We start from the raw sequence: 15,101 nt of genomic DNA on the forward strand, positions 1-15,101 counted from the left end.
TAAATATTACATGTGTCACTAGTGCGGCAGCTTCCCCTGATATCTATATAATACACGTTACCATTAGAATTGACATCAGGGGAGGTTTCAGCACTAGTGACACAGACAGCTTCCCCAGTGTAATGTCTATTCTAATGGTAACGTAGTGATATATTTTATAGACATCAGTATCTGCACACACAAGCTCTAGTGATAAGCAGCTGTGCTTATAGTCTATGACAGCCCTGCTGTCTCCGCTCTGACATCTCTATTCTCTCCGCTGCCATTCTCCTGTATTACATGGAATCTCTCCAGGTGTGGATGGTGGCGGCTGTCATAGCAGACAACAGGAGGATGACAGCTGGGATGTGCCACCCACCAGTGCTTAATGGGGTAACCCCTTCACTGCTGGAGTGATAGTTATATACTATACATCAGGGATGGGGAACCTGCAGCTCTCCAGCTGCTACAAAGCTACAAATCCCATGGTGTCTGGACAGACAAAGCTTTTCTGGGAAGAGTAGTTTTACAATAGCTGGAGGGCGGAAGGTTCTCAATCTCTGCTATAAATGCATTACTTCTAGGGAAGAAAATACCCAACATCCAAGACCTGTCATCAAGCTGCCACATCGTTTCTCTTTGTGTGTAGGAAGCTGAGTCTTGCATGTAACTCAGTATTATACCACCAGGTGGCAGCAGTCATCCAGGATAAGGTTGTACATGTAACTCAGTATTATACCAACAGGTGGCAGCAGTCATCCAGGATAAGGTCGTACATGTAACTCAGTATTATACCAACAGGTGGCAACAGTCATCCAGGATAAGGTCGTACATGTAACTCAGTATTATACCACCAGGTGGCAGCAGTCATCCAGGATAAGGTCGTACATGTAACTCAGTATTATACCACCAGGTGGCAGCAGTCATCCAGGATAAGGTTGTACATGTAACTCAGTATTATACCACCAGGTGGCAGCAGTCAGCCAGGATAAGGTTGTACATGTAACTCAGTAACATACCACCAGGTTACTACTTGGTAACGCCGTAGCCCCGCCCTTTCCTGTGACGTCTTCGCTGCGCCGGAAGTGGGCGGTGATTAGTTTTCGGCAGTGACACAGGGAATCTGAAGAATGGAGGAGATCGGAGTGATCATAGAGAAGAGCGGCAGCCAGGTACCGGGCCCGGGGGAGGCTGTACGGAGATATCCCGGCATGCTGTGCTCCCGGGGGCGGGATGGCAGGGGGATAGGTTATAATGCTCTATAGGATGGTATCCCGGCATGCTGTGCGCTGTGTATAGGAGCAGCCGGGCGGCATATATTACATTGCTCCCCGATATCACCTCCACATACTGCCCCCCACAGTACCCCCAAATCACCTCCACATTCTGCCCCCCAAATCACCTCCACATACTGCCCCCCAGACCCCCAAATCACCTCCACATACTGCCCCCCACAGGGCCCCCAAATCACCTCCACATACTGCCCCCCACAGACCCCCAAATCACCTCCACATACAGGACCCCCAACATACTGCCCCCCACAGGACCCCCAAATCACCTCCACATACTGCCCCCCACAGTATCCCCAAATCACCTCCACATACTGCCCCCCACAGACCCCCAAATCACCTCCACATACTGCCCCCCACAGGACCCCCAAATCACCTCCACATACTGCCCCCCACAGTATCCCCAAATCACCTCCGCATACTGCCCCCCACAGGACCCCCAAATCACCTCCACATACTGCCCCCCACAGGACCCCCAAATCACCTCCACATACTGCCCCCCAGACCCCCAAATCACCTCCACATACTGCCCCCCACAGGACCCCCAAATCACCTCCACATACTGCCCCCCACAGGACCCCCAAATCACCTCCACATACTGCCCCCCACAGTATCCCCAAATCACCTCCACATACTGCCCCCCAGACCCCCAAATCACCTCCGCATGCTGCCCCCCACAGGACCCCCAAATCACCTCCACATACTGCCCCCCAGACCCCCAAATCACCTCCACATACTGCCCCCCACAGGACCCCCAAATCACCTCCACATACTGCCCCCCAGACCCCCAAATCACCTCCACATACTGCCCCCCACAGGACCCCCAAATCACCTCCACATACTGCCCCCCAGACCCCCAAATCACCTCCACATACTGCCCCCCACAGTATCCCCAAATCACCTCCACATACTGCCCCCAGACCCCCAAATCACCTCCACATACTGCCCCCCACAGGACCCCCAAATCACCTCCACATACTGCCCCCCAGACCCCCAAATCACCTCCACATACTGCCCCCCACAGGACCCCCAAATCACCCCCACATACTGCCCCCCCCAGACCCCCAAATCACCTCCACATACTGCCCCCCACAGGACCCCCAAATCACCTCCACATACTGCCCCCACAGGACCCCCAAATCACCTCCACATACTGCCCCCCCACAGGACCCCCAAATCACCTCCACATACTGCCCCCCACAGGACCCCCAAATCACCTCCACATACTGCCCCCCACAGGACCCCCAAATCACCTCCACATACTGCCCCCCACAGGACCCCCAAATCACCTCCACATACTGCCCCCCACAGACCCCCAAATCACCTCCACATACTGCCCCCCACAGACCCCAAATCACCTCCACATACTGCCCCCCAGACCCCCAAATCACCTCCACATACTGCCCCCCCCAGACCCCCCGAATCACCTCCACATACTGCCCCCCCACAGGACCCCCAAATCACCTCCACATACTGCCCCCCACAGTACCCCCAAATCACCTCCACATACTGCCCCCCGACCCCCAAATCACCTCCACATACTGCCCCCCACAGACCCCCAAATCACCTCCACATACTGCCCCCCAGACCCCCAAATCACCTCCACATACTGCCCCCCCAGACCCCAAATCACCTCCACATACTGCCCCCCACAGGACCCCCAAATCACCTCCACATACTGCCCCCCACAGACCCCCAAATCACCTCCACATACTGCCCCCCACAGTATCCCCAAATCACCTCCACATACTGCCCCCCCACAGACCCCCAAATCACCTCCACATACTGCCCCCCACAGACCCCCAAATCACCTCCACATACTGCCCCCCCCAGACCCCCAAATCACCTCCACATACTGCCCCCCAGACCCCCAATCACCTCCACATACTGCCCCCCACAGTACCCCCAAATCACCTCCACATACTGCCCCCCCAGACCCCCAAATCACCTCCACATACTGCCCCCCACAGGACCCCCAAATCACCTCCACATACTGCCCCCCACAGTATCCCCAAATCACCTCCACATACTGCCCCCCACAGGACCCCCAAATCACCTCCACATACTGCCCCCCCAGACCCCCAAATCACCTCCACATACTGCCCCCCCAGACCCCCAAATCACCTCCACATACTGCCCCCCAGACCCCCAAATCACCTCCACATACTGCCCCCCCAGACCCCCAAATCACCTCCACATACTGCCCCCCACAGTACCCCCAAATCACCTCCACATACTGCCCCCCAGACCCCCAAATCACCTCCACATACTGCCCCCCACAGGACCCCCAAATCACCCCCACATACTGCCCCCCACAGGACCCCCAAATCACCTCCACATACTGCCCCCCACAGGACCCCCAAATCACCTCCACATACTGCCCCCCACAGTATCCCCAAATCACCTCCACATACTGCCCCCCACAGGACCCCCAAATCACCTCCACATACTGCCCCCCCAGACCCCCAAATCACCTCCACATACTGCCCCCCAGACCCCCAAATCACCTCCACATACTGCCCCCCACAGGACCCCCAAATCACCCCACATACTGCCCCCCACAGGACCCCAAATCACCCCCACATACTGCCCCCCACAGGACCACCAAATCACCCCCACATACTGCCCCCCACAGGACCCCCAAATCACCTCCACATACTGCCCCCCCCAGACCCCCAAATCACCTCCACATACTGCCCCCCCCCCAGACCCCCAAATCACCTCCACATACTGCCCCCCCAGACCCCCAAATCACCTCCACATACTGCCCCCCACAGTATCCCCAAATCACCTCCACATACTGCCCCCCACAGGACCCCCAAATCACCCCCACATACTGCCCCCCGGACCCCCAAATCACCCCCACATACTGCCCCCCAGACCCCCAAATCACCCCCACATACTGCCCCCCACAGGACCCCCAAATCACCCCCACATACTGCCCCCCACAGGACCCCCAAATCACCCCCACATACTGCCCCCAGACCCCCAAATCACCTCCACATACTGCCCCCCACAGGACCCCCAAATCACCTCCACATACTGCCCCCCAGACCCCCAAATCACCTCCACATACTGCCCCCCACAGGACCCCCAAATCACCTCCACATACTGCCCCCCAGACCCCCAAATCACCTCCACATACTGCCCCCCACAGTATCCCCAAATCACCTCCACATACTGCCCCCCAGACCCCCAAATCACCTCCACATACTGCCCCCCACAGGACCCCCAAATCACCTCCACATACTGCCCCCCAGACCCCCAAATCACCTCCACATACTGCCCCCCACAGGACCCCCAAATCACCCCCACATACTGCCCCCCACAGGACCCCCAAATCACCTCCACATACTGCCCCCCACAGACCCCCAAATCACCTCCACATACTGCCCCCCACAGGACCCCCAAATCACCTCCACATACTGCCCCCCACAGGACCCCCAAATCACCTCCACATACTGCCCCCCACAGGACCCCCAAATCACCTCCACATACTGCCCCCCACAGACCCCCAAATCACCTCCACATACTGCCCCCCAGACCCCCAAATCACCTCCACATACTGCCCCCCACAGACCCCCAAATCACCTCCACATACTGCCCCCCAGACCCCCAAATCACCTCCACATACTGCCCCCCCAGACCCCCAAATCACCTCCACATACTGCCCCCCACAGGACCCCCAAATCACCTCCACATACTGCCCCCCACAGTACCCCCAAATCACCTCCACATACTGCCCCCCCAGACCCCCCAAATCACCTCCACATACTGCCCCCCACAGACCCCCAAATCACCTCCACATACTGCCCCCCAGACCCCCAAATCACCTCCACATACTGCCCCCCCAGACCCCCATATCACCTCCACATACTGCCCCCCACAGGACCCCCAAATCACCTCCACATACTGCCCCCCACAGACCCCCAAATCACCTCCACATACTGCCCCCCACAGTATCCCCAAATCACCTCCACATACTGCCCCCCACAGACCCCCAAATCACCTCCACATACTGCCCCCCACAGACCCCCAAATCACCTCCACATACTGCCCCCCACAGACCCCCAAATCACCTCCACATACTGCCCCCCAGACCCCCAAATCACCTCCACATACTGCCCCCCCACAGTACCCCCAAATCACCTCCACATACTGCCCCCCAGACCCCCAAATCACCTCCACATACTGCCCCCCACAGGACCCCCAAATCACCTCCACATACTGCCCCCCACAGTATCCCCAAATCACCTCCACATACTGCCCCCCACAGACCCCCAAATCACCTCCACATACTGCCCCCCACAGACCCCCAAATCACCTCCACATACTGCCCCCCCCAGACCCCCAAATCACCTCCACATACTGCCCCCCAGACCCCCAAATCACCTCCACATACTGCCCCCCACAGTACCCCCAAATCACCTCCACATACTGCCCCCCAGACCCCCAAATCACCTCCACATACTGCCCCCCACAGGACCCCCAAATCACCCCCACATACTGCCCCCCACAGGACCCCCAAATCACCTCCACATACTGCCCCCCACAGGACCCCCAAATCACCTCCACATACTGCCCCCCCAGACCCCCAAATCACCTCCACATACTGCCCCCCACAGGACCACCAAATCACCCCCACATACTGCCCCCCACAGGACCCCCAAATCACCTCCACATACTGCCCCCCCCAGACCCCCAAATCACCTCCACATACTGCCCCCCCCCAGACCCCCAAATCACCTCCACATACTGCCCCCCCCCAGACCCCAAATCACCTCCACATACTGCCCCCCACAGTATCCCCAAATCACCTCCACATACTGCCCCCCACAGGACCCCCAAATCACCCCCACATACTGCCCCCCAGACCCCCAAATCACCCCCACATACTGCCCCCCAGACCCCCAAATCACCCCCACATACTGCCCCCCACAGGACCCCCAAATCACCCCCACATACTGCACCCCACAGGACCCCCAAATCACCCCCACATACTGCCCCCAGACCCCCAAATCACCTCCACATACTGCCCCCCACAGGACCCCCAAATCACCCCCACATACTGCCCCCCAGACCCCCAAATCACCCCCACATACTGCCCCCCACAGTATCCCCAAATCACCTCCACATACTGCCCCCCACAGTATCCCCAAATCACCTCCACATACTGCCCCCCACAGGACCCCCAAATCACCCCCACATACTGCCCCCCACAGGACCCCCCAAATCACCTCCACATACTGCCCCCCACAGGACCCCCAAATCACCTCCACATACTGCCCCCCAGACCCCCAAATCACCTCCACATACTGCCCCCCACAGTATCCCCAAATCACCTCCACATACTGCCCCCCACAGTATCCCCAAATCACCTCCATATACTGCCCCCCAGACCCCCAAATCACCCCCACATACTGCCCCCCACAGGACCCCCAAATCACCTCCACATACTGCCCCCCAGACCCCCAAATCACCTCCACATACTGCCCCCCACAGGACCCCCAAATCACCTCCACATACTGCCCCCCACAGGACCCCCAAATCACCTCCACATACTGCCCCCCACAGGACCCCAAATCACCTCCACATACTGCCCCCCACAGGACCCCCAAATCACCTCCACATACTGCCCCCCACAGGACCCCCAAATCACCTCCACATACTGCCCCCCAGACCCCCAAATCACCTCCACATACTGCCCCCCACAGTATCCCCAAATCACCTCCACATACTGCCCCTCACAGGACCCCACATACTGACCCCCCACAGGACCCCACATACTGACCCCCCACAGGACCCCACATACTGACCCCCACAAGCATGTGTCATATACAACACTGCTCCCCAATATCTTAACCTCTTACCCATCCCCGGGGTATTGGAGTAACCTGTACCCCAGAAATCTTTCTATGTTTTATGACCCCCCACCCCCCGGGCGTTATACCTATAGGCTGTGTATAACCATTCCAGCTTCTGACGGGTCACTGCGGGGGTCTCAGTATTGATTCTCACTTCTCCCTAGGATGAAGCCCCCTCCCTGGTTTCCTCCCGTCCGGTCACAGCGCTCTCCTTCCTGGGGCCGGAGCCTGAAGACTTAGAGGATCTGTACAGCCGCTATAAGGTGAGTGTGAGCGGTGACTACTGTCCTAGTAGCCGCAGTTACGGCCCCGGAGCCCCCGTGTAACCTTTGACCCTTCTCTCCACAGAAACTGCAGCAGGAGTTGGAGTTCCTGGAGGTTCAGGAGGAATATATCAAAGACGAGCAGAAGAACCTGAAGAAGGAGTTCCTGCACGCCCAGGAGGAGGTGAAGCGCATCCAGAGCATCCCGCTGGTCATAGGACAGTTCCTGGAGGCCGTGGATCAGAACACCGCCATAGTGGGCTCCACCACAGGTACAGAGGGGCTGCAGCTGCCCGCTGACCACTCCCTTATCGTGGCCGCCATGTCTATTATACTGAACTATTCTGTTTCCCCCCAGGATCTAACTACTATGTGCGGATCCTGAGCACCATCGACCGGGAGCTCCTGAAGCCCAACGCCTCCGTGGCTCTACACAAGCACAGCAACGCACTGGTGGACGTGCTGCCCCCGGAGGCCGACAGCAGCATCATGATGCTTACCTCAGGTGATGGAGCTGTCACTGTGTCTGCATAACGCCCCCTAATGGTTACACTAAGTGCCCCCCTCAATTCCCAGTGTTTGTGTCTCTATACCTGTATCATCATCCATTGCTCAGATTCAAGGCTTAAAACTGTGCTCATCCTGAGCTGCCTGGTGCAGGTGCTATAGCTGTGCTCATCCTGAGCTGCCTGGTGCAGGTGCTATAGCTGTGCTCATCCTGAGCTGCCTGGTGCAAGGCCCATAGCTGTGCTCATCCTGAGCTGCCTGGCGCAGGGCCTATAGCTGTGCTCATCCTGAGCTGCCTGGCGCAGGGCCTATAGCTGTGCTCATCCTGAGCTGCCTGGTGCAGGACCCATAGCTGTGCTCATCCTGAGCTGCCTGGTGCAGGGCCTATAGCTGTGCTCATCCTGTGCTGGCTGGCTAATGCAGGGCCTATAGCTGTGCTCATCCTGAGCTGCCTGGTGCAGGGCCTATAGCTGTGCTCATCCTGAGCTGCCTGGTGCAGGGCCTATAGCTGTGCTCATCCTGAGCTGCCTGGTGCAGGGCCTATAGCTGTGCTCATCCTGAGCTGCCTGGTGCAGGGCCTATAGCTGTGCTCATCCTGTGCTGGCTAATGCAGGGCCTATAGCTGTGCTCATCCTGAGCTGCCTGGTGCAGGACCCATAGCTGTGCTCATCCTGAGCTGCCTGGCGCAGGGCCTATAGCTGTGCTCATCCTGAGCTGCCTGGCGCAGGGCCTATAGCTGTGCTCATCCTGAGCTGCCTGGTGCAGGACCCATAGCTGTGCTCATCCTGAGCTGCCTGGTGCAGGGCCTATAGCTGTGCTCATCCTGTGCTGGCTGGCTAATGCAGGGCCTATAGCTGTGCTCATCCTGAGCTGCCTGGTGCAGGGCCTATAGCTGTGCTCATCCTGAGCTGCCTGGTGCAGGGCCTATAGCTGTGCTCATCCTGAGCTGCCTGGTGCAGGGCCTATAGCTGTGCTCATCCTGAGCTGCCTGGTGCAGGGCCTATAGCTGTGCTCATCCTGTGCTGGCTAATGCAGGGCCTATAGCTGTGCTCATCCTGAGCTGCCTGGTGCAGGACCCATAGCTGTGCTCATCCTGAGCTGCCTGGGGCAGGGCCTATAGCTGTGCTCATCCTGAGCTGCCTGGCGCAGGGCCTATAGCTGTGCTCATCCTGAGCTGCCTGGCGCAGGGCCTATAGCTGTGCTCATCCTGAGCTGCCTGGCGCAGGGCCTATAGCTGTGCTCATCCTGAGCTGCCTGGCGCAGGGCCTATAGCTGTGCTCATCCTGAGCTGCCTGGCGCAGGGCCTATAGCTGTGCTCATCCTGTGCTGGCTAATGCAGGGCCTATAGCTGTGCTCATCCTGAGCTGCCTGGTGCAGGACCCATAGCTGTGCTCATCCTGAGCTGCCTGGCGCAGGGCCTATAGCTGTGCTCATCCTGAGCTGGCTGGCTAATGCAGGGCCTATAGCTGTGCTCATCCTGAGCTGGCTGGCGCAGGGCCTATAGCTGTGCTCATCCTGAGCTGCCTGGTGCAGGGCCTATAGCTGTGCTCATCCTGTGCTGGCTAATGCAGGGCCTATAGCTGTGCTCATCCTGAGCTGCCTGGTGCAGGACCCATAGCTGTGCTCATCCTGAGCTGCCTGGCGCAGGGCCTATAGCTGTGCTCATCCTGAGCTGCCTGGTGCAGGGTTACCAACTGTTCATTGTTCTTTAGATCAGAAACCGGATGTGCTGTACTCGGACATAGGCGGCATGGACATCCAGAAGCAGGAGGTGCGGGAGGCGGTGGAGCTGCCCCTGACTCACTTTGAGCTGTATAAGCAGGTATGGAGGCTCAGCAGCTCCCCCTGTCCCAGCGGGTCATAGGGTGAGTGCGGTGACCCTGACTGTCTGTCTTTTTCCCCTCCACCATATAGATTGGCATCGATCCCCCTCGTGGTGTCCTGATGTACGGGCCCCCCGGCTGCGGGAAGACCATGCTGGCCAAGGCCGTGGCCCATCACACCACAGGTCAGTGGATTCACAGAGTACTGTAAGTTGTGGGACAGAGACCCTGGACCCGTGTAGTGGAGCGATTCCTGATCCTGGCTCCCAGCAGCTTCACCTATTCACAAAGAAAATATGTACTATAATATATATATACTGTGAATCCAGAAGCCATAGCTTGTCCCGATGGGAATACACTTTTAATATACCACTATATATATGCCCGGGCCTAATAGTACCCTAATTACCACTCTTATAGAACTTATAGTTAAAGGAGTTATCTAGGAATAGAAAAAACATATCTGCTTTCTTTCAGAACAGCTCCGCCCTTGTCCTCTGGTTGTGTGTGGTATTACAACTAATAGAAATGAGCTGCAATACCGCACACAGACTGAGGTCAGGGGTGGCGCTGTTTCTAGAACAAACACCTTTTTTTCTAAGCCCTTTAATCATTGTATAATTTGTAATAGAGTTTGTATTTGAGGTGTTCCCTGTTTGCAGGATCCCTGCCATCACTACCTCTTAGTTTGTATTCAGACGTACAGTGACATCCAAGCGGCAGTGTATTGTATGTAGTGTAGACAGTGCTGGGCAGTCCTGAGTGTCACAGTATATAGACTGCTATCACCTGGGGTGACATTAGTCATGGTAGTCGCCCTCTCTGACTCTGTCTCTCTCCTCCGGCAGCGGCTTTCATCCGTGTGGTGGGCTCAGAGTTTGTACAGAAGTATCTGGGTGAGGGACCCCGGATGGTGAGAGACGTCTTCCGGCTCGCCAAAGAGAACGCTCCCGCCATTATATTCATTGATGAGATTGACGCCATCGCCACAAAAAGATTTGACGCACAGACAGGAGGTGAGTGTGGAGGAGGGGGGCTCTGCAGGGTCCTGTGATGGGGGGAGGGGGGCTCTGCAGGGTCCTGTGATATGTGGAGGGGGGCTCTGCAGGGTCCTGTTTTATGTGGAGGGGGGCTCTGCAGGGTCCTGTGATGTAAGGAGGGGGGCTCTGCGGGGTCCTGTGATGGGGGGGGGGCTCTGCAGGGTCCTGTGATGTGAGGAGGGGGGCTCTGCAGGGTCCTGTGATGTGAGGAGGGGGGCTCTGCAGGGTCCTGTGATGTGAGAGGGGGGGCTCTTCAGGGCCCTGTGATGTGTGGTGGGGGGCTCTGCAGGGTCCTGTGATGTGTGGTGGGGGGCTCTGCAGGGTCCTGTGATGGGGGGAGGGGGGGCTCTGCAGGGTCCTGTGATGGGGGGCTCTGCGGGGTCCTGTGATGGGGGGCTCTGCGGGGTCCTGTTCTGGTATGGGATGGGGCTCTGCAGGGTCCTGTGATGTGAGGAGGGGGGCTCTGCAGGGTCCTGTGATGGGGGAGGGGGGCTCTGCAGGGTCCTGTGATGTGAGGAGGGGGGCTCTGCAGGGTCCTGTGATGTGTGGTGGGGGGCTCTGCAGGGTCCTGTGATGGGGGGAGGGGGGCTCTGCAGGGTCCTGTGATGTGAGGAGGGGGAGCTCTGCAGGGTCCTGTGATGGGGAGGGGGCTCTGCAGGGTCCTGTGATGTGAGGAGGGGGGCTCTGCAGGGTCCTGTGATGGGGGGGGGGCTCTGCAGGGTCCTGTGATGTGGGGAGGGGGCTCTGCGGGGCCCTGTGATGTGTGGTGGGGGGCTCTGCAGGGTCCTGTGATGTGTGATGGGGGTGGGGGGGGGGTGCTCTACAGGGTTCTGTGATGTGTGTGGGGGGGGGGGGTCCTGTCACGTGTGTGGGGTCTTCTGCTGTACGTCTCTCACCTATCTTACCTGGAGGCCTCAGTGTTGGATCCTCCCAGTCTTGTCGGCCATTATTGCTGCACAGTGGGTAGGTTAGCTATGCAGGACTCTAGGAAAGATGGGTGATAACTGTGTATAGAGCCCTAGCTTCATGGCTGTCACCCACATGTTGTGCTGTGATACCTCAGTCTATTAGGACAGCAGCCTCGGTGGCCATGTTGCCTGTCACCCAGCTTTCCCAGGATTTGATCTGTAAATGATCGGGGGTAACTCAGGGGTGTGTATACTTTTGCAGCTGACCGTGAGGTGCAGAGAATCCTCCTGGAGCTGCTCAACCAGATGGACGGCTTTGACCAGAACGTCAATGTTAAGGTAAATGCGGCTTCTCTGGACCCTTCTCCTTTTATTGGGGATTTTCCTTCACGTTTCCCCCCGTTTTTCGGTCCCAGGTCATCATGGCCACAAACCGAGCAGATACCCTGGATCCGGCTCTCCTGCGACCCGGGAGACTCGACCGCAAGATCGAATTCCCCCTGCCGGACCGCAGGCAGAAACGTCTCATCTTCTCCACCATCACCAGCAAGATGAACCTGTCTGAGGAGGTGGACCTGGAGGACTGTATCCTTCACTGCACAGCTGGGGTCACTCTTAAAGGGACAGTCAGCGTCTCCTCTCCCTCTTTGTGTATAGTCCGCCCCCAGCTTAGTGTTATACTGCTAGTGATATTAGCTGATGTATAATAATCCATGAGTGCACAGACCCTCTAATCCTCTCAGGCTTCACCACTGCAGAGCGTTGCGCTCCTTAACCAATGCTGCAGATGTGGCTCGTCCCGATAAGATCTCCGGAGCGGACATCAACTCCATCTGCCAGGAGGTAAGCACAGAGTACACCAGCGGGGAGAAATGTCAGCTCTTCAGGCGAGCTCAGTGTTTCCCCAGCCTGCGGCTGTCCGGCTGTTGCTGAACTACTACTCCCATCGTTCCTTCAAAAAGGGGGGGAGTAGCTTAAAGGAGTATTCCACTCAAACGTAACATTTGATATGTTGCTTCACAGGGTGAGACTAACAATTTCTTCCATACTTGTTGTTATCTATTCAGTCTTCTTCCCCCAGTTCTCAGATGCTGCTTTCTGCTGAAGACACAACAATTTTTGTGTGAGCTTTCCTCTCCATCTTCCCCTCCTCCCCCTCCCTTCTGAGACAGCTGATGTAAAAAAGTCCCTGGCAGGCTTTATCTGCAACATTGTAGCTTCTTTGTAATGCTGGGAGGAGTGCGTTCATTGGCAACTTGACCTCAAAATATCCCCCCCCCCCCCCCCAGCATTACAAAGAAGCTACAATGTTGCAGATGCAGCCTGCCAGGTACTGGTTTACTCCCCCCCCCCCCCCCCCCCCAACATCGTCATAAGGGGGGGGAGCAGAGAGAGAGGCTCACACACAGCTTCTTGTGTGTTCAGCGTCAGCTGAGAATTGGGGGAAGGAGACTGAATAGATGATAATAAGTATGGGAGGAATTGTTAGTCTGACTATGGGCAGCAACATATCAAAAGATATTTTTTAGTGGAATTTCCCTTTTGAGGTTTTATCCAGAATTAGAAAAGACACAGCCACATTCTTGCAAAAACGGCGCCACCTGTGGTTATGTATGGTATTACATTTCACCTCAATACACTTCAATTGAACTGGTTTGCTAAACCACACACAGGGTGGGGGGTGGTGCTGTTTCTAGAGGAAGGCGGCCATGTTTTTCTAAGCCTGAACAAGCACTTTAAGCGGTGACTGTGCGCTTGACTGGTCTCAGCCTGTGGTACATCGGGTCCGTTCTTAGTTCACCATTGTGATCCCTCGGGGCCGTTGTCTTCAGTGTTATTGTATAATAATAATAATGCGTCGCCCTCTCGTTGACGTGTTTGTGTTGGTTCGCAGGGCGGTATGCTCGCTGTGCGGGAGAACCGTTACATCGTCTTGGCCAAAGACTTCGAGAAAGCGTACAAGACCGTCATCAAGAAGGACGAGCAGGAGCACGAGTTCTACAAGTAACGTGCCACCTCTGCCCGGCTACCGCTCACGTCTCCTCCGCCCCCGATCCCGTTATTGTTTGTTCTTTCTTATAGTTCATATGGACAATATGCTGAATAAAAGGCTTCGGCCATTCCGGTCGGCGTGTTGCTTCTAGTCTCCAGGATACAGTGATATCCTGCGTCATTGTGCGGGAATTACAGGTGGTGTAACGTGGGCTCCACTAACACACACTGCCCCTTGTGGTGGGGGGAGGTATAACCACACATATGCTGCTCCCCTAGTCTATAATGCCAGATCATGTAACTAGAATGGAAGGCACGGCTCCGCTATATACATCCCGTGTAGGTGGGATTCTGATATCTCCTTCACTTACAGTTAAAGTGATTGTCAAGAAGAAAACAATAGCTTATCCTGTAGGAAAACTATCAATGGTTGGTCGGAAAGAAAAAACAAAAATGCACTTGTGAACCTGATGTGTAAGGTAAGTACAGCTGACGGCCGCTGATCTCAGTCTTACTGCCCCCACGTCACATGATAGACGGGATGGGATGATGTGAGCAGCGCTGTGCTCCGGGAGACGTTCCTGGATCTGTGGTTGCATATGTCCCAGGTCATTGTCACACTGGGAAAACCCAGCCACCGCCCCATTGGTGACTTCACACAGACCTGGACATGTGCTGGTGTGAACAGGGGGACCTTGCGCACCCCACAGCTTTATAATCCATGATGGTGTAGTGTGTTACTAATGGTAATCTATGAGACTGTGGTCCCAGCTGTCATCAGGTCATCGACCAGGTCCTCTGTGTAGTTCTGGGCTGATTGACAGTCACCTTGTGTTTCCTCCATTTCCCAATAATAGCGCCAACAGTTGTTGCCTCCACACCAAGCTGCTTGCCTATTGTCCTGTAGCCCATCCCAGCCTTGTGCAGGTCTACAGGTTGGACAGCTCTTTGGTGTTGGCCATGGTGAACAGGTTGGAATGTGATTGAGTGTTTGGACAGGTGTAGAAGGAGCTTCTTAGGCAGAATTCCTGCTGGTCGGTCGGTGATCAGATACTTATTTCATGTCATAAAATGGTTAATAATTATTTATAAATCCTACAAAGTGTTTATCTGGAATGTTCTATAGATTCTGTCTCACAGCTGAAGTTATCGACTAGAAATTTTACCCCCCTCTCCATTGTGTGTAGGTGGGAAAAATTGCACAATCGGCAGCAAATACTTATTTCCCCAGGGTGTGCGTGTGTATACGTACCGCGTACATGGCAGTGTTGTGTGATCTAGTAGAGTTCCATGTACATGGCGGTATTATGTGTGATCTAGTAGAGTTCCACGTACATGGCGGTATTGTGTGTGATCTAGTAGAGTTCCGCACTGTGCAGCTGAAGGAGCAGGCACAGATGAAAACTAACAGAGGGGAGGGTTAGAAACTGGGGTAG

General features: G+C 56.1%; 1 protein-coding gene across 1 annotated transcript; it reads left to right on the plus strand.

Annotated features, from left to right (window-relative positions):
* Positions 1–1,043: 1,043 nt before the first annotated feature.
* On the plus strand, positions 1,044–13,799 carry PSMC4 (proteasome 26S subunit, ATPase 4). The gene is made up of 11 exons (XM_069949136.1): positions 1,044–1,151; positions 7,297–7,395; positions 7,481–7,667; positions 7,754–7,900; positions 9,615–9,724; positions 9,817–9,910; positions 10,574–10,741; positions 11,936–12,012; positions 12,090–12,258; positions 12,461–12,516; positions 13,568–13,799. Exons 1-11 carry the CDS (start codon positions 1,110–1,112, stop codon positions 13,679–13,681), a joined length of 1,263 nt encoding a protein of 420 aa, XP_069805237.1. The 5' UTR covers positions 1,044–1,109; the 3' UTR covers positions 13,682–13,799.
* Positions 13,800–15,101: the final 1,302 nt, after the last annotated feature.

Source organism: Dendropsophus ebraccatus, chromosome 12 (genome assembly GCF_027789765.1).
Source record: "Dendropsophus ebraccatus isolate aDenEbr1 chromosome 12, aDenEbr1.pat, whole genome shotgun sequence".
NCBI classification, from domain to species: Eukaryota; Metazoa; Chordata; class Amphibia; order Anura; family Hylidae; genus Dendropsophus; species Dendropsophus ebraccatus.